Here is a 25,153-nt window from a genome sequence, read left to right as displayed (position 1 = left end):
GTGGGCAGGACAGGATGGGAGTCTCGAGGAGGAGGTGGCAGTTTAAGAGCTTTCCCCCATTTTGGCTTGTGGTTCCTTTTAAGCACCTTGTCCTTGAAAGCAAAATATAAAAAAGTCAAATGCCCCATGAACTTTGACGGTCTGTACCAGTTTTTCCTGGTTGCTAGTACTGAGTTCTGAATCGTAACAGCTGCTGATTTCTTCAGCAAAGACAGGCCAGCAGTCACCTCAGCTTCCCCTGTCCCGTCACCCTTGTGGTCTGCTCTTTTCCGTGCCCTAATCCAGACTGGGGTTTGGGAGTGGTTTTCTGTCAGCAACTTCTTGACTGGTTTTCGAAGGCCGCTGCCCTTGGCGGGCTGGCTTGATTAAATACATAGAGCTATCTTCCTTACCAGAAAGTCTCAGTAATGTTTACCTAACTCAACCAAAACTTAAAAATGTATTGCCCATGTAATTCTAGACATCACAGATATTAAGGTTTCAAGTTTTAAAAATCTAAATTGGAGCCAGTGCCAATGATGCTGGCAGCTGAGCCTTCCTCACTGAGGCCCTTAGCATCTCTAGTCCTATAGTTGCACTGGACTGAAATGAAATGGTGTGAGAATTGCTGGCAACCAATTACAAGCAGCCATAGCAGGGCATCAGCAGTGTAGTGATTACCAGTCAAAACCAGAAGTCCCTCAGCAGAAGTCCATGCAAATGTGAGCCCCCTCTCCCGAAGGGCAGGAAGCCCAGGTCCTGTGGGGTTGTGCCCACTCCTAGGAAGGACTTTCAGAGCAGCCCACAGGGTTGCAGTGGGCAGGCCAGCCCCATCCCGCTGTCAGACAGTGAGGATGAAGGAGGGAAGCTTCTTCCATGATGCAGCTCCCTGGAGAGAGGTTGGTGAGAGGTAGGGACTCGCTTCCTTTCCTCAATTGAGTTGCCATGACTCCTTTCCAGAAAAGTGTCCAGTTGGACCCGGGAGAACTTGCTATGGACACCAACTCTGGTCCAGCCAGCCTAAACATGGTTGCCTTCTTGTTCACAGAAAATGGAGGCCAGCTACTATGACAATATTATGGAGCAGCAGCGGCTAGAGCCGGAGTTCTTTCGGGTCGGCTTCTACGGCAGGAAATTTCCCTTCTTTCTTAGGGTGAGTCTATCCAAGCAGTCACAACAACATGTATATTTAACACACATTTCACTTAAAATCTGTACTTTATTTTTTTTGTCCTTTTGGCCTGCAGAATAGTTATTTACAAAGAACTGGCCAGTCAACAAAAAGCGTTGGTTTTATTTGACTGGACTGACTGCCAACTTCAGACTCTGTTTTAGTTGTTTGTGTTATTCAGTAGCTACCAAGAATGTGTGAAAGTGGTTTTCTTACAGAGCAGCTAAGTTCCTTCAGAAAGTGACCAGTGTCTAAGAATTGTCCTGTAGGTACTTTCCAACTTCTGCCTCCATTACGACTCAGACAAACAGGGCACCAGAGCAGCCTGACCTCAGCTGGAGGCCGGCCTCATGGGGTTTGTCATCAGAGATGGTGGTTTTTTGTCCCGTCTGACTGTACCCTGTACAGCCAAGGTGGAGAACTGTTGGTGTGAGAGAGCCTGGGGGCCAGTCCACTTGTCTCCCAGGGTCCTGCAGGAGCTACCACACTGAGTTTGGCTGTAGAAAGCCTCACCTGTTCTCAGACCCAGGATGACAGTGGCCATATCTTGCCCCCGTTCCCTAGGAAGGTGAGCTGGAATATAGACAGAATGGAAGGGATAACTGAGCACAGACCTGCTGACCCCTTCTGAGCAGTTGTGATTTCCTTATTTGTTCCCCACAACCCCAAAGCTCCAGGAGTCAGCCTGGGCCTTTGAGCTGATCTCCCTGAGAGACCTGTTGTTCTCAGGTGACCAACATGAAGCTACCCTGATGAATGGCCCTGGATCTGTAGTTTAGACCTAAGATGAGCTCTGATTGCTTGCAGTTCAACATCTTAACTAAAGTTCCATGTCCACAAGTCTCAGTGAGCAACTGAAAAAATGCACAGGGTCCCTTGCATATGTTTGGGATCTCGTCTGATTGGAAAAACTGCTTTAGCCAATGAGCAATAGCAAGTTTGATATCACAGCAAGTGGGCTTAATGGCTTCTTTAAAAAGTCCAGTCTGCAGGGCTAGCAGGCAGCTTGGTGGTGAGACTCCCACATGCCCAACCATGGTTCATGTTCTGGACCCAGTGTTCTGAACATCACACTAGATGTCTGTACATGCATGCCCAAAATCCCAGGAGGAGAATGGAGGAGAAGGGATTGCATCATGGCCATCTTCCCTGGTGGGGGGATAATTTCTCACAGTCCCTCTCATTGTCTCTCTCTGTCTCACTCCAGTGAGTACATGTGCCCTATGGTGAAACCCTAAAAAAAAGGGGGGGAGGCAAGCTACTAGCAGCAGAGTTCAGGCTAACCACACTTCAGATGTAAAGCAGGCCAGCTTGCACTTTCCTGGGGCAGCAGTCATTCTAGACTGGAAGGAAGAAAGATCTGTTTGGGACCTGGTAATACATCAGGGCAGCAAGCAGCACTATAATCATGGACTCCAGGAAGGGTAAATGCCGTCCACAGAAACATTCCTGGTAGCAGAATGGGGCTAAGTGAAGAAACATTCTCGAGAAGATGGACTCTTCTTCATCTCTCGTGGCCATGCAGCCCAGACATTTGAGAAGCAGGGTATTTCAGTGAAGGCGGGGGTCAGCCAAAGAACTGTAGAAAGAACTGTACAAGATTCAGAAACCAAAAGCATCTCCAGAAAGTTCTAACAACCCTGGCCTGTAACTTGCTGCTTTTCCATTTGACCTTTGCAAATTATGCTTTATTATCACTTTATTCTCCTTGTGTAGATGCAGTTTGTACATTATAAACAGGATTTCACTCCACATCGTTATTTTGGATATTACAAAATCGAGCCCTGGGATGTACCCTGCTTCTGTTTCTGCCAAGCAGTAATGCACCTCATGGCTCAGCCTGGCTCCCGCAGCATATCTCCACTGCTGCTCTTGCTCCCACTCACGCTCATGTCACCAGGTGCATCAGTGTCTCAGGGTTCTTGCTTTCAAGCAAGTAGGACCCAGCCAGGGACCTACACCCAAATCATGCTCTCAAGTAACAGTCTGAATGTTGCTGTGGGGTTTCAGAGGCTCCAGCAATGGAGGATGAGTAACAAGAGGAGTTAGGAACTGTCACCTGTCAGCACATTCCCATCTCCACGTAAGAGCAGTCCCTGAGAGCTATGATTCATTCACACAGATTTCCCCTGGCCTCGTCACATTCTGCCTTCCCTTCCTGAGCTACTCAGCTCATCTGTGGCTAACAAGTAAGTCCCAGTGGAAATAGCTGTTTGCCTTGTAGATGGCAAGGACAAAGCACCAGGCAGTGGCAGCCAGATCAGTCGTGTGGGGCTGTGGGGCTGCTGCTTGAGCAAACATGAGACCAGCAGCCAGCCTCAAGGTCAGCACAGTGTACCTTCCTGCTGGGCCTCCCCTAGAAGGCTAAGCTCCCGCTCACCATCCCTGAGTGTGCAAGCCATCTATTACTTTGGCCCCGTCAGCTTGGTTTTCCTGGGCCATCTGCCTGCCTGGCCTCACAAATGCGATTATCTGCTAATCTGCAGGGAGACAGGAAAACATCCAGCCCTCCCTTCTTGGGGGAATTTCTATTTCTCTTCACTTGACCCATGAACAGACACTGGTGAGGGTTGTATGTATGTGAGTGGATATGAAAAAGCCAGTTCTTCACAAGTACTTCGTCAGTTCTGTTTGTCAAGCAAGAGATTAAGAAATGTCTCTGCCCTTGGACTGCTGGTGGTCCACTGGAAAGACCAGCCTGCTCTTCCTGACCTTGGCTTCCCTTCAGGTATTACCCTTCCATACAATTCTCATTCATCCAGACACCCAGCCCAGCTGTAGCTGAGTTCCCCTACAGTATGAGGGAAAGTAAAAAGGGTGCACAAATCCTATTCCAAGAAAGTCGAGGGGCCCCTGAGGCCTAGCCTGTGATCAGTCCTGTCTCAGGAGGCGTATGGCTAGGGCCTCTCTCTTCCTCTGAAGATGCGTCAGCCAGTACCTGACACCACCGTGTTGGAATGAGTGTAGCGAGGCAGCTAGGATCCAGAGGATCTTCCCCAGCCTCCCGCTCATGACCAGATGTGAGGTTGACAGAGCAGCAGGGTCAGGGGTATCTGGTCCACAAAGAGGAAAGCCGAGACCAACCCCAAGCCAGATGTGATGTAACAGAGTTTTTTGTTTGTTTGTTTGTTTGTTTTTTTGAGAGATTTTAGCTATAGGGCGTGTGCGCTCGCCAGACAGACAGAGAGAGACATAGAGACAGAAAGCGAGAAATCACCCCCCAGGGGGGATGGTCACACCGCAATCCCTTCTCCTCCATTCTCCTCTCGGGATCTTGGGCACGCATGCACATGCACCTGGCATGAGTTTTAAGCCACCGGGTCCGGGACGCAAACCGCGGTCGACTACGTGGGAGTCCAACGACATAGCCATTACGCTAACTGCTGGTTCCCGTAACAGAGTTTTAAGAAAGGTGTAGTTACAGTATGTTCATTTGTTTTATTAGCAGATTTGCAAAGAAGGGGTTTATTAATGCAATAAACAGTTATTCAATAACTCCTAGACCTGGGCAGTGTTTAGACTGCCACTCTCAGCTGACAAAAGTCATCCTTTCAAAGCACACACCTGCTCCACCTGTTTTAAATTAGTTGGTGGCATCCATAGCGATCTTTCCTTGGCACAACCTGCCCACCTCTTCAGCCACCTTTCCACCAGCCCTCCACACACACCTTCTTTCCAGCTCCCCATTTTTTCCTGTCTTGGCCTTGTTGCCCTGGATTTTACCATTTCCACGTAGATTGCCCTGCCCCCCCACGCCCCCCTCGTTCTCTGCCAGGCTAACCCAGGAGGGTTTTTCAGGTCTAGTTTTAAATGTGACCTTTTTCCAAAGTCCCATCTTCACCTGAGTGAGGTGCTTCTCTCCTCCAAGCTTCCTGTAGCCTGTACCCCTGCCCCAGGGCTGCCTCTCCAGTGCAGTCCTCCTGTCTGTCGCTCTCCTTCCTAGACCGTTACCTCCCTGTGGACGTGGGCTCAGTGCTGTGCCCCTTGCCTGCCAAGAGCGTGGTCCAGAGGAGGCTCCCAGGATGTGTCTGGGATGAGCAGCGGCTGACTCTTCTGGGGAAGGGGCCCAGGGCAGGGCGTCGAGTGTGCTCTTGTGTTTACGGCAGAACAAAGAATACGTGTGTCGTGGCCACGACTACGAGAGGCTGGAGGCCTTCCAACAGAGGATGCTGAGCGAGTTCCCACAGGCTGTGGCCATGCAGCACCCCAACCATCCGGACGACGCCATCCTGCAGTGTGACGCCCAGTGTATCTTTGGACACTCAGTGTGGGGAGGAGGACTGGGCCCCGGGAGGTGAGGCCCACCTGGTCAGCTGCTCCCTACTGTGTCATTGGGCCTACATTCTGGGGTACCCATAGTCCTAACCCTGATGGTGGGCTCATCACTGCATCCACACTTAGCCAAGTGCTCATGCCTCCTGGAGAAAGCAGCTTGCCTTAGCCCCAGGTGGACTACTCGTCCACAGGGCTTCATAGGGACCTTTATCTAGCAGCTCAGTCCTCACTCTGACCTGTAGGGGTCTTCTCAGGTCTTTTCAGAGCTGCCATTACTGTGCGAGGCCTCCAGGGTTCTTGTCACAGCCTGCTTCACTCCCGTGTGTGTTGTTACTGTCCTGGGTCTTTGTCAGGTGGACTGTTGCAGAGTCCTGGGGATGGGGTGGAGGAAGAAGTGGGGAGTGCCGCTGGTGTGGTGGCATCGGAAGCCTGAATGCAAACACCAGCCTGCCCCTCACCACTCCCACCCTCCACCCAGCGACCTTGGCAACCACATGACAGCCGCCTTGACTGTAGCAGGCTTGTTCCAGGCAGGGCAAGCAAGCGGACTCCCATCTGTTTTCTCTTCACAAAGGCCCCAAAGATTTTTTAAAAGTTGTTTTGCAGTAAATATACTTTACCCACAGTGGCAACACCAGGTCCTTGTGACCTTCTCTCACTCCTGTGGGGTGGTTACCACATGCTCCTGGCCTTGGGGTATTTCCCCTTCTTCCTAAAAGGGCACAGAGAACACCTGGCTATTGACCTCTCACCTTGGCTGAATGCTCAGGAGACTGGAACAGAGAGGGGAAGGATCAGACAGATTTGTCCAACTGTGCTTGGGTCTGACCCGTAGGGGGCAGGGGCTGTGGTGCTCCTCTCTCTGAGTTGGTGACAGGTCCGCCCCACAGGTCCACATCCTTGGCAAGTCTGGGTTTCCCCTTCACTTCCTGCCCAGACTTGCAGATCTACGCAGTGACGCCCATTCCAGATTACGTGGATGTTCTTCAGATGGATAGGGTCCCTGATCGCGTCAAGAGCTTCTACCGTGTCAACAACGTGAGGAAGTTCCGGTATGACAGGCCCTTTCACAAAGGCCCCAAGGACAAGGAGAATGAATTCAAGGTGAGCAGATGCAGAGGCAGTGCTGTAGGGAGTTCAGGGCCGGCCCACACTCTGAGGACTCCTCACTGTTGCTTCACTCAGGCAGGCAGGGTGTGGTGACACTCGCCCAACTGCCTGCTCCCGCCTGTACCCTCTGCAGAGCCTGTGGATTGAGCGCACCACGCTGACCCTGACTCACAGCTTGCCTGGCATCTCGCGGTGGTTCGAAGTGGAGCGGAGAGAACTGGTGAGACACGTCTCAGGTGGGACTGAGCCTCACCACTGCTCCCTCAGTCCTGCCCTGGGGACTTTTCAGGGGAGCTGGGGCCACCTGCTTGGCCCAGGCTCCGACAGGCCCATCCTGTACTGGGAGCTTCGGTACCTTCTCTCATCTCATCCACACAATTCCCTGAGGCAGCCGTAGTGTTACCCTCCCAGTTTACAAATGAGAAAACTGTTTTCTGAGATTCCGGAAGCCAGAGCACTCTGATTTCAGAATTGGTGCTCCTCATGATTTGCTGTACTTCAGGTGCTTACAGATCAGAAAAGAAAAGTAAAAAGTCCACAGGAATGAGGGGGATTGCTGCCACAGGTCTTAATGTCCCGCTGTCAGGAAAATGGCGAGGGGTTCTCGTTGTCTTGGGATGACACCGTGCCATGTGCTCCCAGGTGGAGGTGAGCCCCCTGGAGAATGCCATACAGGTGGTTGAGAACAAGAACCAGGAGCTGCGGGCCCTGATCAGCCAGTATCAGCACAAGCAGGTGCACGGCAATGTCAACCTGCTCAGCATGTGCCTGAATGGCGTCATTGACGCGGCCGTCAACGGAGGCATCGCGCGCTACCAGGAGGTGAGCCGGCCTGAACCAAACCACGTGAGCAGCCTGGCTGGGAAGGCAGTCCACAGGCTCCTCTTCTCAAGGTCACTGCCTTCCAGGCAGCTTCCCCATCTAGCCCTTTCCCAGCTAAGCTCACTTGGGATGGTCCTGGGATGAGGCCCTGAGCTCTCCACCACTCCCTCCTTTGTGCCACAGCTGGGGGGTGTGGGGGAGGGGGGAGGAGAGCAGGGGCTCTTCGTTTTTATTCTCTAAACTGCTGACTGATGAGGAATCTGTTTGATGATGGGAGGTGGTTGAGTGGCCCCTAAGAGGAGCCCTGGAGCCCAGCCCTTCTTGAGAAGTGGGCTGTAGACTGGTTAAGAGCTAGCCTTCACTCCCGGGCCATCCAGGCTCCAAGAACTGGGGCCAGTATCTAGGCTTACATGACCTGGTCACCCTCAGTCCTTCTCGCACACCATAGACACCTCTGATTGTCAGAGGTTCAGACAGGCCAGGTTGGGGTGCTGGGCTGTGTACCTGTGAGGAGGCAGCCTGACACCTTGGGACTCAGACGTCCTGTCTCACCTAAGTAATAGTTGTGGGAAGTCTTCCTGATGTGGCCTTACCTCTCACAGGCCTTCTTTGATAAAGATTACATCACCAAGCACCCAGGAGACGCTGAGAAGATCACTCAGCTCAAGGAGCTCATGCAGGAGCAGGTATGTCCCACAGGGCTTGGAAGCCAGCGGTCAGGTGGGGAGGCCACACACCACATGATGACTGCAGCTCTCGGGAGCCACTTCCTAGTTAGCAGGATGGCCTGTTGTCGCCCTAATAGGTCCATATCCTTGGAGTCGGGCTAGCAGTTCATGAGAAGTTTGTGCACCCAGAAATGCGGCCGCTGCACAAGAAACTGATCGATCAGTTCCAGATGATGCGGGCCAGTCTCTACCACGTAAGCTGTTCCTGCCCTACCCTGTTAGAGTAGAGCCAGGTGTCTCTTCCTCTACCAAAAGAAAGTGGAGGGAGGAGCCGTCCCCTCAAGAGGGCAGGAGGCAGGAGTGAGTGCTTTGTCCAGGGTGAGGTGCTCCGGATCCACCCTTTTCCTCCCTCCCAAAGGAGGAGTCAGATCCCAAAACAAAGACCCTTTCTCTCGGGGCACTGCACCAGCGAATATGTCACAGACAGAGGGACACAGCTGAAGTACATGGCCATAGGTAGAGATCTCCTTGGAGAGCCACCCCTCTCTACCTTTCCCTTCTAACTCCCTGTCCTCCTTCCCAACTTCCTTCTAGCTTCCTCCGTCATGTCTGATGACCCAGGCTCAATCTGAGAAAGCCCAGTACAGGCAGCGCCTTCAGGCTGGCTGTTCTCAGAGGGGTCAGGCAAGTTCTGGGGGTGGACCTAGCCTGGCTCTTAGCCCCCATAGCTGCATTTGGCCCAAGGCCAATGCACATAAGAAGGATCTGTGTTTCAGGAATAGTAGTTTTGGGGAGGGTCTCACAGGGAAAGCTGGCCAGCTGCGGATAAGGCTCCGGTCATACCGAGCCCCCTATTCAGATACATCACCCCATTTTCTGCATTGGGGCTAACTCCAGGTGTTTCTTTTTTAGAGAAGCCTTCCTGCTAAATAGGCTGGCTCCCAGATCTCAAGGAGTCCAGCTTCACTGACATGGCATCCAGGCAGAGGGCTCTTCTCAGTCCCCAGGACCGTTGTGCAGAAGTGGCAGGGAAACAAGAAAGTAGTTGTTCACAGCTGGGTCAGGCTGTCAAGGACAGCAGTTTCCCTAAGGTCCTGGGGGCTCAGTGGGCCCAGCCCATTTGAACCTTACCTGTTTGTTGTGGACACCATACATTCTGGTTATTTCAGTTGTTCCAGGCTCTCAGGGCAGGTCCAGCCTGTTCATGCACAGTGTGGACAGCATGACAAGTTTTTTTGTTTGTTTGTTTGTTTTTTAGAGTTTTTTTGTTTTGTTTTGTTTTGTTTTTTGTTTTTTTTTGCTATAGGGCACATGCGCTCACCAGGCAGACAGAGAGAGACAGAGAGACAGAAAGCGAGAAATCACCCCCCAGGGGGGATGGCCACACCGCAATCCCTTCTCCTCCATTCTCCTCTCGGGATCTTGGGCACACACGCACACGCGCCTGGTGTGAGTTTTAAGCCACCGGGTCCAGGACGCAAACCGCAGTCGACTACACGTGGGAGTCCAGCGACATAGCCATTACGCTAACTGCTGGTCCCAGCATGACAAGTTTTAAAAGAAAAAAAAGCTTGTCGTTATTTGAGGGGTAGGGACATTTTCCATAGGAAAACCCAGGACGCCTACAACTTCCTTTTCTGTTGTGATTCTCCCATCATGTTTTAAGGTAAAACGTGCAGAGGTTCATTGTGTTTCTCCCTGAAAATGGAGGTGTCCACTTGGTAAAGAACTCGGGCAGAGTCGCTGAATCTTATGGGTGTTCCATTACCTCTCGTCGCAGTGTCTCCTGCTGCCTTGGCTTGGCAGGCACACTGCCCCATCTCAGCAGCCCACGCAGACTGGCATCTGGCCACTGGGAAGGTTCTCTGCCACACAGGCTAGTGGGCTCCTGCAGCGACAGCACAGGCTACTTCCCACACGTGCCGAGGCCTCCAGCGTGCTCACACAGAGCTGTTCTCTCTGGCCACAGAAGCACGTGTAGGCCCCTGTGTGTTTTAGATGAAGGGATGGAAAACCTGCCCCTTTTTTAGGCCACGCTCAGAATCTTCCCCAGTGCACTGTAGGGCACTGTCTACCACAGATTATGAAGGAATTGAGGACACCTGGTCAGCTGTGCTGTGTCTGTTCAGAGTCGTGATGGACACAAGCCAACACGCTGTCACCCAGTAGACTTTGAGATCAGAAGCTTCTGCCAAGCCTTCATGCTTAATTAGAATATAATTATGCTAAGATAGAACTGTGCTGTTTTTCAGTTACTTACATCAGGATTTTGTGTCTCATCTCCCCATGGACCATGTCACAGGCAACTTAACCTAGGTCACTAAGAGCTGGGCTAGTTAGCAGTCCAATAAAATCCAGCCCCATTTCTTATGTAAGAGGTACTCACTGACTGACAGCTGATAAGCTCTTCCTCTCCTCCTTCCCAGCTCTTGCCCTACTTACTCTGGAGTGAGAAAGGCTGTTCACATGTTCCTCTGAGCTCAAACCGACTTCTTGTTCCCGTGGGATCAACCGAGGGTCCTTGGCCTCTTGTCCAGGCTCCAGTGCAGTTAGAAGGGTGATTAACTGCGAAGGGGTCATTGCCCAAGGAAGTCAGCAGTTCAGAGCAGCATGTGGCTCTTTATTACTCTATACATTCCCCACCACCAGCCAGCCCTCCCCTCTCTCACCTCCCATCATTATTCTCTACTCTCTGTAAAGGGGTGTTTGTTTCTCAACAGGAGTTTCCGGGTTTGGATAAACTAAGTCCTGCATGTTCAGGAACCAGCACCCCACGGGGAAACGTTCTGGCATCCCATAGCCCCATGAGCCCCGAGAGCATCAAGATGACCCACCGGCACAGGTACGGCCTTAGGGCTGGGGAGGGCTCCTTCCAGAGAGGTAAGTCTGAATGTCAAGGGTCAGAGGAGAGGAGTCCTACAGACTCACATATACTCACCAACATTCTGTCTTACCCACACACACAGCCAACATGTACGTGGCTCCTGCCCCAGGACTCACGCTCTGCATCTGGTCATTCACCATCCTGGGTGACAAAAGTGTATACACAGTATTGTGGGAACATGGAGGAGGGGACCTTAGAGTAGGTCTCGAAGAATAAATAGGCAGAAAAGAGCCTGGGTTAGGAGGGCGATGGGCGGACATCCAGACGAAGTGACTGACACGTGCAAAAGCCTCACAATGTGAGCAAGCCGGCCTGGTCAACACTACGAGTGGAGCGAGAGTGGAGCGATGGAGTGCAGGCTTCTGGGTCGGGGCAGGCCAGCTCAGAGTGGGCCTTGTTCTTACAGGCCTTTGGACTTGATCCAAGGGGGACAAGGCTCACCAGTGGGTTTTAAGGAAGACAGCAGTGTGGCGATGTGGACGTCAGGGTGTGCTGCTCTGAACGCAGGAGCCCTGGCCTGCCTGGGCTCAGCCGAGCATGCTCGAAGCCTCTAGGGCAGGAGGGCCAGTGAGGGGCCGCTCCCATAGTTCGTTCTCCTAAGTGAGGACCAAGGTGCCACACAGAGGGTGCTCAGTGGTTGAAAAGGAACAAATGGACAAAGGGCTGCCTGGTGTCGGAGGAGAGCGGCTACAGGCTCGTGATCACAGATGTGAAAGGAAGCACACTGTGTTGATGGCTTCCTGTCATGTGTAGGCAGGGGCTGGGCACCAGCTCAGACTGTCGCCCCATAGCAACGGGGACCCAACGTCCTTGACCTGACTCAGCATAGCTGTCTTTCATTCCTTGTGAGAAACTGTCAGTGTCCTTGGACTGAGTGGCCATGTACCATTTAACCAGGTAGAGGCTGTACCAGCCCACTCTAAGCCCTCCTAGCCAGGGTCTTCTGAGCAGTAGGGCTCAGGACTGCTCAGGCCTCAGGTGGGCATGAGAACTGGCCATGGAACCCTCCACACCAGTCACAGCTATACCTGGGAATGTCTCTTCTACATCCCCCTCTGCTGCCCCTGCCAGCCGGCACCGTTTCTCAGCCATGGGCCTGACTCCTCCCTATCTCCCACTCTTGCTCACAGCCCCATGAACTTGATGGGCACAGGCCGCCATTCATCATCCTCTCTCTCCTCACATGCGTCTAGTGAAGCGGGGAACATGGTGATGCTGGGCGACAGCTCCATGGGCGAGGCTCCTGAGGACCTGTACCACCACATGCAGGTACTGCACTGTCCAGGGAGAACGGCCGGGCTGTAGCGCCAGGAGGGCGCCCTTCCCTTGGAGGGGCTGGTCTGGCTGATCTGGGGCTGGCAACCCTGCCTAGGTCCTCAATTTAGAACAGCGCTCTCCAGAGCCAGCAGAGCTGCCCTCCCTCCACATGCCACCCTGCCTCTCAGTTCCTGGCCCCATTTCCCAAGAAAGAAATATAGTGTCAGTCCTGGCTGCTCTCAAAGATCCCACAGGAAGAGCCTCGGTCAGATTGCGCCTCAACCCCTGCCTGATGTCCCTGCCCTCTAAGTCCTGTTTCCTTTGTGCACCATAGTGGGGCCAACTTGGCCGCCCTGTTTCATGTGGGTGGTGTGACCCTCAGTGCCAGCTGTCAGCCTACCCTCCGTCAGGGCCCAGGGTACAGCATTGGGCATGGGCTGGGCACCTCAGGACATGAAGAAGCCAACTCTGGGCAGCATGCATGCTGGCCACTCAGAACTCTACCCTGCTGGCTTCTCTCTCTTTACAGCTCGCGTATCCCCACCCCAGGTACCAGGGCTCAGTCACCAACGTCTCTGTTCTGTCCTCGTCCCAGGCCAGCCCTTCTTCCTCCAGCTTGAGTTCCACTCACTCAGCACCATCCCAGATGATCACCTCTGCCCCCTCCAGTGCCCGAGGTAAGAATGACAGGATGCTGCTGTGGGAAGGAGAAGAGCAGGCTTCGTGAAGCCACTCGTCCTCCTCTCATCTGTGGCCGTGTCTTTGCGAGCAGCCCTGTGACTCAGAGAATGCTCATCTGTGTTTCCAGCACTAAGGACCCGAGGATTCCTGGCTCCAGACCTCTCTCTCTGGCTGGCTGTAGAGCCTGCTCCGAGCAGTGGTTGCCGCTGTGCTGCAGCAGGTAGCCAGCCTTTGCATCCCTCCCTCAGTAAGGGCACCCACAGCCTGGGAGGAGGCGCAGTTCTTTCCCATTGAAACATTTGCAAGGATAAAGATCAAAGGCAAGGCAAAAGTGAGTCTTTTGTCTTGAGAAATCAAGCATGATGACAGAGTATGAAAAATAAATTTGAAGGCTAACATTAACCCTGGAAAAATGTTATTTTAAAACAGTAACAACAACGAAAAAAAAATCTCTTTTCAGTTGGGAAAGGCTTAATCAGGAGAGATGGCTCTCTGAAAACCTATTTACTTTGCCAGTTATTGCTTGATTTCTCATTCAATTGAATAAATATTGTTCTCGGAGAACCGACATCTTTTTCACATTCTGATGCAGTTCCTGCAGTGAGATGAGTCTGTCCCTTCAGATAAAAACATTTGCAGGAGAGTGGAAATTAGCTGTGGTAAATAACAGCTAGAGTTTCCCAGGGTTGGCCCTGTAGGAAAGTAACAGTGGTCCGAACTTGCCAGCTGGTCACTGGCTGCTGCTTCCAGGCCTCAGAAGACGGTCTCATTGTTCTCATTATCATGAAGACAAAGAAAAATAGCAGAAACTTATGACATGGGAAGTCATTAGGGAGAGAATCTCCAAATCCAACAAACCCATGAGGCCCATATTAAGAGAGATGGAGAGGACAGGGACTTTGTGGCATGGTGGAAAGAGGCAGGGGTCTGGGAAAGGCCTTGGCAGAGAATAGAGGGAGTTAAGTCACTACAGGAGTGGTCACAGACTTCCACCTGAAGCATCCAGACCAACCCATCATTTCCTTTGGGGGAACAGGCCCCAAGACAGGGTCTTGAGTCTACCTTGCCAGCCTGCATTTGGAGTACAGGCCTTCACACTCACCAGCCTTCTGTCTGAGCATCGTTCCACCCCTGAGCGTTCCAGCATGGACTGGGATTCAGAAGAGGGCAACCAGCATTTGGAAGCAGACACTTCTAATCTTAAGTAAAACAAATGGACCAACAAATCAGTACATGCTGAAGGTTTTTCAGTAAAGGCTGTGGACATACAGGAGGAGCAGTGGCTTCTGTTACAAAGAAGGAACACCGAAGGCTGGCTCTGGGAGTAAAAAGGAAGGAAACCCCGAGAAGTAAGCCGTGGACATTCAAGTGTAGGTCAGCACTGAGGGTCTCAAGGTGAATGCACCGGACTGGGCTGCAGAGACAGATTTCGTAATCTCATCTGGTTTCTGTTTTTGTTTTGTTCTTCTAACCTGAAGTCTAAGGTATGTATGTCCGTATCTGAAATCTTATCTTGTTTTCTTGTTGAAGACAGATCTCTAAACAATGATAGTTGATAGAGACGGAAGGTGGCAAAGGATGACCTTTTTAATTCAGTTCAACTCTGACATTGCTCAGACATTTTTTCTAGGCTGTGCCTGGTACTCAGTGTCCTGGAGGTAATAAAGAGAAACAGGCAGGCCCCACTGCTGCTGCCTGGGACTTTACTGGCTGTCTCCCCACCTTTGTCTTTACTGACCTGCCCAAGCAGCAAGCTTTTCTGTGTGCTCAGGGAGGAATCTGCATGGCTCTTGGTTTAGGAGGCACTCCTCAGAGCTGTAGAGAGAACTTATTGTCTCTTTAGTTTTTGTTTCTTTTCTTCTTTTTCTTTTTAAGAGAAATGTTTTGCTATAGGGCATGTGTACTCACCAGAGAGACAGAGAGAGTGAGAAATCACCGCCCCCCCAGGGGGATGGCCATGCCACAATCCTTTCTCCTCCTGGGATTTTGGGCACACATGCACATGCATCCATGTTTTAAACCATGAGCTTCAAGCCACTGGGTCCAGGACTCAAACCACAGTTGACCATGTGGGAGTCCAGCACCTTAATTACTATGCCACCTTCTGGCCCCTATTTTCGCTTTGTTTGGAAATAACTGCTTAGTTATCTACTGCTACACAGTAAGCAGAACTTAATGACACAAAGTGTCTTAAAACAATAATTATCTTACACCTGTATGGATAACAGAGCTCACTGAGCCCTGAGCCCTTCTCACCGAGCCGTCCTCACCTGGAGTCAGGTATCCCCTGCAGCTGGAATCACCTGCAGGCTCGGCTGAGCTGGGTGTCCGAGATCTCCATCAGTGACTGACGGTGGTGGTGTCAACCCGAGTCTTCATATACGGCCTTTCCACATGGCTTAGGCTTCTCATAGCCCAGTGGCTGGTTTTTCTAGAGCAAGCATTTCAGCCAGAAAGCCTTTTTGCCACGTTTCTATTGGCTAGGTAAGTCATGAAGGCCAATCCAGGTAGCAGGGAGGACTGGGACTCTACCCCATATGGTATGGAGTGGTGTGTGTTTTTTTTTTTTTTTTTTTCTTTTTTCTTTTTTGAGAGGTTTTTGCCATAGGGCACGTGCACTCGCCCGACAGAGAGAGACAGAGAGACAGAAAGCGAGAAATCACCCCCCAGGGGGGATGGCCATGCCGCAATCCCTTTTCCTCCATTTTCCTCTTGGGATCTTGGGCACGCACACTCGCCCAGCGTGGGTTTTAAGCCACCGGGTCCAGGACACAAACCACGGTCAACCACGTGGGAGTCCAGCGACATAGCCATTACGCTAACTGCTGGTCCCTGACGTGTGTGTTTTGAGAGGAAAGCCTTTTACTGCTGCCATTGTTAGAGATAAGCTATTACCGCGGCAGACTCCTGCATATCTCAGTGAGAAATGTCGAGAGACCTTCCTTCCCTTTATGGGGTGGACGTTAAGTGCAGAAATAAACAAAATGGCTAAATAAACTGGGCCTAAAGCAGAGACTGGTGCAGCAGCGATAAGAAAGAAAAATCACTTCTAGACCACAGGGTCCATACAGTGAAGGTGCAGGCCCAGTGTCTACTGGGTGCAGGTGTTGGGCTCTGTGAGAGAAGATGGGAGACTATGACCCTGTCTCGGAGAGGAAGACCAATACCTTCAAACAGATGTAGATCCAGCTGTAGATGTACTCTATACAAAGAGAGAATGGGGCAGTCCATGCTGGAGTCTGTCTGCTGTTGACAGTGAGAGGAAACCTCCCACCTTTCATGGAATAGGTTTGCTGGAGGGGAGTCCTTTGCATTGGAGTAGTTTCCCCCTCCTCCCGGAAGTGCTATTGAGACCAGTAGCCTTCCTTGCCGTGCCCGCTGCAGTGCCCCTTGACATTTGGCTGGTCCCTGTTGCTTTGGAATCCTCTGAGGTGAATGGCCTGCACAGCACCATCTAAACTCCTGTAGGTCGGCAGCTCCACCTGGTGGCCAGGAGCTGACTGAGTAGAAAACCGGGATTTTGAATGACCCTCCTTGAGTAACCCAGTTACGCTGAAACAGCCTTCCCAAGGTTGACCAGACCGCAGAAGACCTGTGAACATAGAAGACCCATGGTATTTAAATGTTTTCATGAAAAGTAACCACCACCCTCTCCTACCATTGGACTGACTGCCTGGGGCAGAGTGGAGGGAAGTGAGGTAAAAGCATTGGAAAATAGTGGTAGCACCAGAGGGGCCACTGTAATGTGACTCCAAATCCAGTCTGACAGCACCATACACGTCAGCGGAATTAGGAGCTCTTTTCTGTTTTCTCTATATAGCCATCTCCTTGAGGTTGCCTAAGTACAAATTCTAAAAGAATACATTGAAATCAGTAGAAATCACAAAACAGCAGTTCAAGGCTAGTTTTTTTTAATCATACTTTATTCATTCCCTTATCAATGAAGGACTCTCTCTCTCTCTCTCTCTCTCTCTCTCTGTGTGTGTGTGTGTGTGTGTGTGTATGTGTGTAGAGAGAGAGTTTTTTTGGCTATAGGGCATGTGTACTTGCCAGAGAGACAGACAGTGAGAAATCATCCCCCTGGGACATGGCCACACTGTAATCCCTTCTCCATTCTCCTCCCGGGATCTTGGACATGCACATACACATGCCTGGCCTGAGTTCTAAGCTGCCAGGTCCAGAACAGAACCATTATGAAAAGTAACCGTCACCCTCTCCTGTCACACAGTCAACTAAGTGGGAGTCCAGCAACGTAACCATTTCTCCATCTGCTGGTTTCAATGAAGGACATTTTAAAAGACTAGGTGTTAAAGCCAGCCCTGAGGTTCTACAGATGGGAATACCCAGACCAACTGTGGAAGAAGTTATTCACCAGTACTTGTCTTACTGACCTCAAATCGTTTAAGCCTCGTCTTGGACTAACATGAATACAAGAGTCGTGTCCTGACAGTGCTGGCCTTATACGCTCAAGGAATGCACCAGAAACCCTGGGTTTGGGTGATGCAGAGCCTTGGGGGCTGTGGGTTCACCTCTCCTCTCAGCTAGAGTCCATGGGCTGGTCTCACCATCTGCTGTCACTCAGGGAGCATTACAGGTAGGGACTTCAAGCACTTTAGCTAGCTGGAAGCACTGGTGTCCAGGTGACCTTTTGTGGGGAGTCATGTCCCCACTGTTTTTTCCTGGATGTGCTGGGACCAGCACATTGTACAATGCACGTTTGGAAAGCCACTAAGTAACCTATTCCCCTGGAAATCCAGCAAGTTATTCTCACTGCCTCTGTGGAAGGTCTTGTCAAGGGCTATGTATTGGCAAGTTTCTAGACCTACTGCTATGGCCTGAATCCATGGGGATGGGATCACACTCACTTGATGTGGTCTGGCTTCCATAACAGCCTCTCAGGCCAGGGGAGATCACTGCAGAGACCTTGCAGGAAAAGGACATGAACCAAGAGTCCCATGACTTTCACATTAGTTCAGTGACCCCAAGTTCCCTGAAGGGCAAAGTTCAGAGTGAGGAACCCTGGAGGACCACCTGTGTGCAGGGCCCTGGCTCAGGCAGCCTTGCTCTAGGGCCACAGTAAGACTGGCAGGAGGGCAGAGGCTGGGTACCAGAAGCCTAGAATCTGAAAGGGAGACGCTTCTGGGAAAAGGTGGTAGGGGCTGCTGAGGACGAGGTCGGTGGTATCAGAAGGTAAGTGTGTGGAAACACGGTGTCAAATAGAAGTGTGTAGCTGTTATCTCAATGTCTGTCTCTGTGTGACGACTCCATTGCAAGCTGGCCTGGGCCCGTGCCTGGGCCCCCCGAGAGCCCAACATACAGGCCACACCCCTTCCCTGAGAGTGCTGAGTGTGGGGGCCCCTCACCCCCTGCTCTAGGCCTCAACCCCCTTCATCCTCTGCCTCTGAGCATGGTGGTGGGCTCGTTGGGGGTTCTGCATTGCCCTGGGCTGCAGTGTGTCCGCTCGGCTGCGACCCAGGCACAGCCCCCACCACCATCTCACCACCAGGCTCTGCTTCATTCTCTGTGCTTGCTGAGCTCATCCTCACCCCAACTGCACGGGATACCTGCACTGGTTCCCCAGTCTTGATGACGCTTGACTGCTGAGCCCTCCATCTGTGCTTGTCATCTGTGCGTGATTGTTCTCACTTGGTTACAGGCTCTCCCTCTCTGCCAGATAAGTACCGCCATGCCCGGGAGATGATGTTGCTGCTGCCTGCACACAGGGACCGCCCAAGCAGTGCCATGTATCCCGCAGCCATCCTGGAGAATGGACAGGTAGTAGACCCACCCTGCTCACTGCGCTCTGCCGCAAGTGTGGTGGCCTGGGCTTCCCTCACGCCATCCACTGGGCCTCCTGTGTGCTCCCTCATTCTGCTGCAAGACCCCTCAGGAGCCTGCTGGACCCCTGGACGGTGGGGGCAGTGAGTCTGAGGGCCAGCTATCTGCAGAGTGCAGACGTGGACAGAACAGCAGGGGTTGGAACACATTGCTTGCATGGCTCTCTGTCCTCCCAAACTCCTTGTCCTTCAACAGTATGGCAGAGGCAATTGATTCACTGCAGTCTGTCCCCAGAGGGCAGTGGTAGACCTGAGCCTGGAGGATGCCCTTCCTTCCTGCGTATGAACACAGAGCATCTTACCAGGACAAGCCCTGCCTCACATATCCATCTGCCTGCCTGCAGCTCCTCACTGGCCTCTGCGGCTGCTCCCCACTCTACTTGTACAGCTCTCTAAATACCCTGCCTGGGCCCTTGACCAGAGTCCGTCAACATCACCTCCCAGTGACTGTTCCTAGCCCTGTGATGCCAGGAGTTTCTTAGTGGTACCTCCCTGTGCCTCATCAGCCCTGCCAGGGTGAGGGAGCAGGTCTCTTGGCAGCTATTCTGAGACCAGCAGGTCATGTCTGTGACTCTAGGGTTGAGTGCAGCCCCTTCCCTGCCCTTCGTGCTAACACAGGCCTGAGCAGGGCCCGTCCAAGAGGCTCACCCTATTGGTGCCTATGGGTGAAGGGAGTCCCAAAATTCTTTCTGCCAGTGGGTCTCCCTGTCTAGACAAAAGGATGCAGACAGCTAGATATTCTCAGGTCCCTCTGTCCTTTCTCTTCGGCCCTGCACAAGGCAGCCTGGATCCCAGCCAGACACTGGGTGGGAGTGCCTCAAACGTTGCTCATGAAAGCATGCAGACAAGACCCGCGCTGTCCACCCTGGGGCTGTGTGGAGCTCTCAGCACATCCCCAGCATAAGCCATACCCTGGCCATGATTTCTTGGTCTGAACCTGGAATGTGCTGCTTCCCAAAATGGAAGCAGTCGTTTTCACCCTCTCTGATGTTTTTCTCCTTTCCCCAGCCGCCGAATTTCCAGCGGGCCCTGTTTCAGCAAGTGGTTGGAGCCTGTAAACCCTGCAGTGATCCCAATCTGTCTGTGGCTGAAAAAGGTATTGTCCCCCTCTCTCCAGGTGGCCTCCTCCATGTCTGCCTCCAACCTGAGTGTCTGACTCCTGTCCCTGAGCGAGCACCAGCCAGCCAGGGTAGAGCCACAGTCCGATATTCAGATCTATCACTGTCCAGAGTCCTGGCCAGTTACTGCACTCACTGTTTAACCCATGTCTGGCTTGATGCTAAGGTTTGGATCCTGTTAGTTTGTCTGTTAGTTTGTCTGACCCTCAGAGAGGCCCCAGCTGTCACCTGCCCTGAGCCTGATTTATGGAAAATGGGGCTACTGTGTCCAAACTGTAGGCAGTTACTCCCCTAGGCTCCTCCCAGCCAACTCCAGGAGTCAGCAGGCCCTGTGGCCCCTTTGATCCCTCTCAACATGGGTCCTCGGGAACCTCTCCATGGAGCACAGAACAAGCCTGTGGACGAATAAGCCCCACGAGGAATGGGAAGGACATGCCAGGGCAAAGTGACTTTTCCAAACGCAGGCTTCAGGAAGTGAAGCCCTCCAGTCTTCCTGTGGCCACTCTGTCCAGCAGCTGCCGTGAGCCCATCTTCTGTCAAGGCCTTCAACCAGACCAAGAGACTGAGCAATCCTTCTAGAACTGAGGCTGTCTCCGTAGCAACATTCCATTCTGTTTTCTGCTCCTGCAAGCGGATAGAAGAACCAAACTCAAACCCAATGACCCTCGCCTGAAGCCCCAAACAGCCACTTGAGCTCATTTTAACACAGAGTGATACCTAAAGGGAAACCATGCTAGGCCTTCCTGCCTCTCAGAACCTTGCCATGGGTCAGCCCCTCTCCATTTGTGTTCTGCTCACACCTCCATTTGTTGAGGTTTTGAGCACACCCAGTTCCCACCAGCACAGCTTGCTGTCCCCTGTCCCATTGGGACATATCCACCCCAAGCTGTCATATTGTCACTACACCTGCTCCCCAAGTGCTATCTGTGGTCCCCACTGTTACTGTTCTCCCCTTCCTCAACTGGAGGACTTGCCTCTGTCCAAAGTGTCATGCCTTGAGGGCACTGGCTCCAGGTGCTCAGCTACAGAAGGCCTGGAGATTCTGGCAGAAGACACCCTCCAGCCTACGCATGCTAAAAACGTGGTTTCTTGGTCTCCTGAACCTGGGGCCCAAACCAAAGTGATATGGCCTTGATGACCAGAATTCACAGTGGCTCTTGTTCATCTGAGATATAGCACAATCTCTGAACTAGCGAAGGGCCATATGGGCTTAGTGCTCAAATGGATGCCAGTGGCCAGACCAGATCTTCGCCATCCAGTACAGAAGAGCTTCAAGCCTCAGGCCAGTCTCCAGCGAGGAGCTGTACATGCCCACCTCAGGCATGTAGGGAAGGAAGGTGTCTCAGGACAGGCTGAGCCCAGAGTAAGTGTGGCCACACCACAAGGCCAGCACTCGGTAGGCAGCAAATATCTGCTGAGTGCCAACACAGGCCAGATAGATAACCCCCTAAGTCTGCCCAGATCTGCCCAGGCAGGAACTCCAGGTCCTTTTCACCATTCTTTGGGGTGTCAGGGGACTGAGGCTCTGGAAGATTCCATCTCACTTGTACTGAGTCTCTCTTCGCCAGGCATCGACTCCCAGACCAAGCAAGCCTGCCCTCACAGCCGTGGGCTATGCTCTGGGACCTTGGGCCAGTGCTGGACAGTTGCTAACACAGAGACAGACAGATGTGACAGAACACGGTAGGGATTGCCCCTCTTCTCCTGGGAGAAGACTTTCCATCCTGGTCTTTCCTCTAGCCCCAGCACACCTGTGCTGCATGGCAAAGGTCCACTGGCCTCCAGCTCCAGACACCAGGCCGCAGGGTGAGCTCGATGGCTCTGGTTCAGAGATCGCTCAGGGGGGGCACTTGAGTAGACCGTCACAGCTTGCCAGTGTTCTTCCCCCACACACGTCCTGCCCATGAGTTCCTTTGGGCCCTTGTGGGTGAATTTCTGCAGCCCCACAACTCTTCCAAGGGCTAAGTGTACATCTGACATCTTGGGTTGCCGGAACCCATTTGAGGAGACTGCCCAGACCCGCCTCCAAGCTTCGTAGTCCTGATATCTGGTGGCTTTTTATGGAGAAAGTGGTTTTCTTTGGAGGTGGGGGAGAGAGGACCTCAGTGCTGAGGACTGAGAAGCTCGTGGTGAGGTAGGAGAGAGTGGGCAAAGGTAGGCCTGCGCTTGTGTTAGCTCAGGCTCCCGGAGGAGGCCGGGCAGAATCCCTGAGGCTCATCAGATTCTGAGTTCTTTCCTCCCTTCTGGGGACCCCGAGTGCCGGCCTGCAGCCCAGTCACTGTCGCGCCCCTCCTTTCCACCAGCCATCTACCACATGAGATTGGGCAGCCCTTACAACCGAGGCCGTGTTGATAGCAGAGCCTGCACATGCATGTGCTGTGCGCCCACACCAGTGCCGGAGCCAGAGCCGTGAGGGGGAAGAGGGCGGATGGCACCATCTTAACACGGAGCTGCCGTGGGCCAGTCCCTCTTGGCCACACCCTCCTCAGAGGATGGCCTCCAGTTCCTTCCCTTCCATCGGGCCCTAGAATTCCCCTTCAGTGCCTAAATGAGGAAGAAGCCGAGCCCTGGCTACCCCAGGCTCACAGGAGCTAGTCCTGCCTGTGAGCAAAGCCCGTGGCCAGGCACCCAGCCATGAGCCTCGTCCCTTCTGCTCAGCCCAGAAGTGCTGGGGCTCGCCTGGCTCTGTCAGGGAAAGGGCACGTCTCCTCCCAGTGGTATTTGTTCTTTAAGGGGATCAGCGGTCAGAATTCACCCGTCCCCTACTGCTCCTGTTAGAGTGGCACCTCCAACCCAGGTCCAGTCTTTGCTCTTCTCCCCTCCCCTCCGGCAAAGTCTCACCCCAACAGTGGCCGAGGGGCCAGGTTTCTGGCACTGGACCCCTTCCTCAGCATGGAAGCGGGGCACCCATGCTTCCCTTTGTCCAGGGCCCAGCTCCTCTGCTTCCATGGCATGTGGTGCCAGGAGTGGGGCCTCTCCAGGTGCTCACAAGCACACTCGCTCCAGTCCTCCTCCCTCAGGAAGCAGCGGGCCCTTGGAGCTGCGACTCCCGCCCTTTGGCTTCCCTCCGGCAGGTACACTGGGCCCACCATCAAGTCGAGGCAGTCCGTGCAGCCCGCCCACTGCATGCCTTGCTTTTCCCTGGGCCTGGGCAGCAGGAGAGGCCTGGCTCTCGACCTCACCAAGGAGCTCTGTGGGCTGCACGCTCTGTGTTCTCGGTGTCCTTAGCCTGTTCCACTCTCCTCTTCGTCTTCCGTTTTCTCTTCTCCTGGCAAGTTCCAGGGGCTGCAGACATCCACTCCTCACTGCACTTTCTCAGCTTGTCTCATCCTGAGTACTCTTCAGACTTCACCGTGCTCTGCCGAAGCAGCTTCAGCCCCTGGCCTCTCCTCTGTGGGCCACAGTGCCTGCTTGGCCAGTGTTTTCAGTCCCAGAGGCTAGCATGCCACCCCCGTGTGCTGGGCACACAGTGCATGCCTGGAGAAGCCCCAGGCCGTAGGATGGGCTTCTCCCAGAGGTCGCTCAAGAAGTAACCCCCCTCCATGCCGTCTGTTTCCACCCTTCAGCGGTGCCAGCAGCCCCCAGCAGCTGGAGCCTGGATAGCGGAGCCCGAGAGGCCCAGCCCTTCCTGTCTGCCCACATGGGGCGCGTCCTGGTCCCCCCAGTGCCTCCCCGAAGCCTGCTGCATGGTAAGAAGACCTCCAGCGGGTCCCCCAAATAGTCCCTGGTCTCAGGCTCTGCTCAAGAGCCAGGGCAACAGCCATCCAGGCTGAGAAGACGGGCCATTCTCTGGGCTGACTCAGCCAAGAAAAGCATCCCCATCGCAGAAAGGCTCCCGCTGGGCTTTGGGGTCAGTGAGGTTTCTGGGCACAGCAGGTCGGCACAGCGAGGCCTCTCACCAGGGAGGCGAAGACGGCGGAATTGAATGAACCAGACACGTTGCTCACCAGCCTGTCGTCACCTAGCCATGGGCTGGAGCTGCCGCTGCCACTGCCTGTGGCCTGGTGTCCCATGGGCTCTGAAGCATTCACCTTTCTGACCTTCGTGTGGACGAGGTTTCTTTCATCCCAACAGCCTGTGTTTTGGAGAACGACAGAATGAAAAAGAGGTTTTCCTATGACCTCAATGTGAGGGACCCCATGGGGGGGGTCTCTTCCCATGCCTGCCCAGGTAGACCTGCTGGCTTGCAGCTGAGCAGGGCCCGCAGCTGAGGCTCTGGTTCTGTTCCCTTTACAGGTCACTACTCCCTACACTTTGACGCCTTCCACCACCCTCTGGGTGATACACCCCCTGCCCTCCCTGCCCGGACCCTGCGCAAGGTAACGTACTGAAGCCACAGCCCGCCAGCCCATCGAGAATCACCCCTGAGGTCTGTGAGAGGAACTTAAGCCCTATTCCTGCTCCTCTGTCCCCAGTCGGGCAGAAGCTGAAAGTGGGCCAGAGTCACACTTGAGTTGCAAGTGACCAACATGTCACACAACAAATGCAAGTTGGGTTGGGGACAGGGAGAGCAGAGTGTCCTGGAGACAACCACCCATGGTGCCAAGAGCACTTGGCAGGTAGCACTGAGGCTGGGTGCTCTGCGCCGGCACCCCAAGGTCTCCCCTCACCGTGGTGCAGGAGCTAAGTGGACATTCCTGTTGCAGACCCTTCTAGAGTCAGGCAAAAGCAGGAAGCATCAGGCACCAAAGCTTTAAGAAAAACTCCCACATAAAACTTAAGTCCTGCCTGTTAATTTAACTGTTCTGAAAAACTGGCAAACTGAGCCTGTCACAATGAACCGTAGCAGCAGAATACATCCATCTGGTCCACAGCCCACCGGGGTTCTTTCTGCCTTCTCACCTGGCCTAACGCCAGTGAGTGTCCTGGGATCTGACCCCAGGGGCACCAGTGCCCAGCAGCCAAGCAGGGCCCTCCTGTGGCCAGCACAGCAGGTGATTCTGGTCTCCGGGAACTTGCTCCGGGTGGGAGGAGAGCCGGGGGTGCTGCTGAAGAGCCCAGCAACTGGCCTTCCTGTGGGCTGGTGTGGTGGGTGGTGGCTGCTGGGCTGAAAGGGGTCCTCACACACACACCCCTTTCTTTGCAGTCTCCGCTCCACCCCATCCCAGCCTCCCCCACCAGCCCCCAGTCGGGCCTGGACGGCAGCAACTCCACACTGTCCGGCAGTGCCAGCAGCGGTGTGTCCTCCCTGAGTGAGAGTAACTTTGGGCACTCCTCCGAGGCCCCACCTCGCACCGACACCATGGACTCCATGCCCAGCCAGGCCTGGAGTGCCGACGATGACCTTGAGCCGCCCTACCTCCCTGTCCACTACAGCCTCTCCGAGTCTGCCGTTCTGGATGCCCTCAAGG

At 53.4% G+C, this 25,153-nt stretch overlaps 1 protein-coding gene across 1 annotated transcript in view; it reads left to right on the top strand.

The window, feature by feature from the left end:
* The window catches only part of DOCK3 (dedicator of cytokinesis 3), a 301,789-nt gene that overhangs the window by 275,364 nt on the left and 1,272 nt on the right, over positions 1-25,153 (top strand). The window contains 16 exon segments of the mRNA XM_014584468.1: positions 1,028-1,132; positions 5,257-5,398; positions 6,363-6,529; positions 6,669-6,755; positions 7,178-7,357; positions 7,960-8,043; positions 8,163-8,279; positions 10,746-10,867; positions 12,040-12,178; positions 12,696-12,843; positions 12,975-13,067; positions 18,522-18,622; positions 19,693-19,780; positions 23,369-23,491; positions 24,039-24,121; positions 24,889-25,143. Of these exon segments, the coding sequence (XP_014439954.1) occupies positions 1,028-1,132; positions 5,257-5,398; positions 6,363-6,529; positions 6,669-6,755; positions 7,178-7,357; positions 7,960-8,043; positions 8,163-8,279; positions 10,746-10,867; positions 12,040-12,178; positions 12,696-12,843; positions 12,975-13,067; positions 18,522-18,622; positions 19,693-19,780; positions 23,369-23,491; positions 24,039-24,121; positions 24,889-25,143 (2,034 nt within the window).

Source organism: Tupaia chinensis, unplaced genomic scaffold (assembly GCF_000334495.1).
Source record: "Tupaia chinensis unplaced genomic scaffold, TupChi_1.0 Scaffold147003_1, whole genome shotgun sequence".
Lineage (NCBI taxonomy): Eukaryota > Metazoa > Chordata > Mammalia > Scandentia > Tupaiidae > Tupaia > Tupaia belangeri.
The sequence above is the reverse complement of the archived record's forward strand: the minus strand, read 5'-3'. Positions and strand labels throughout refer to the sequence as shown.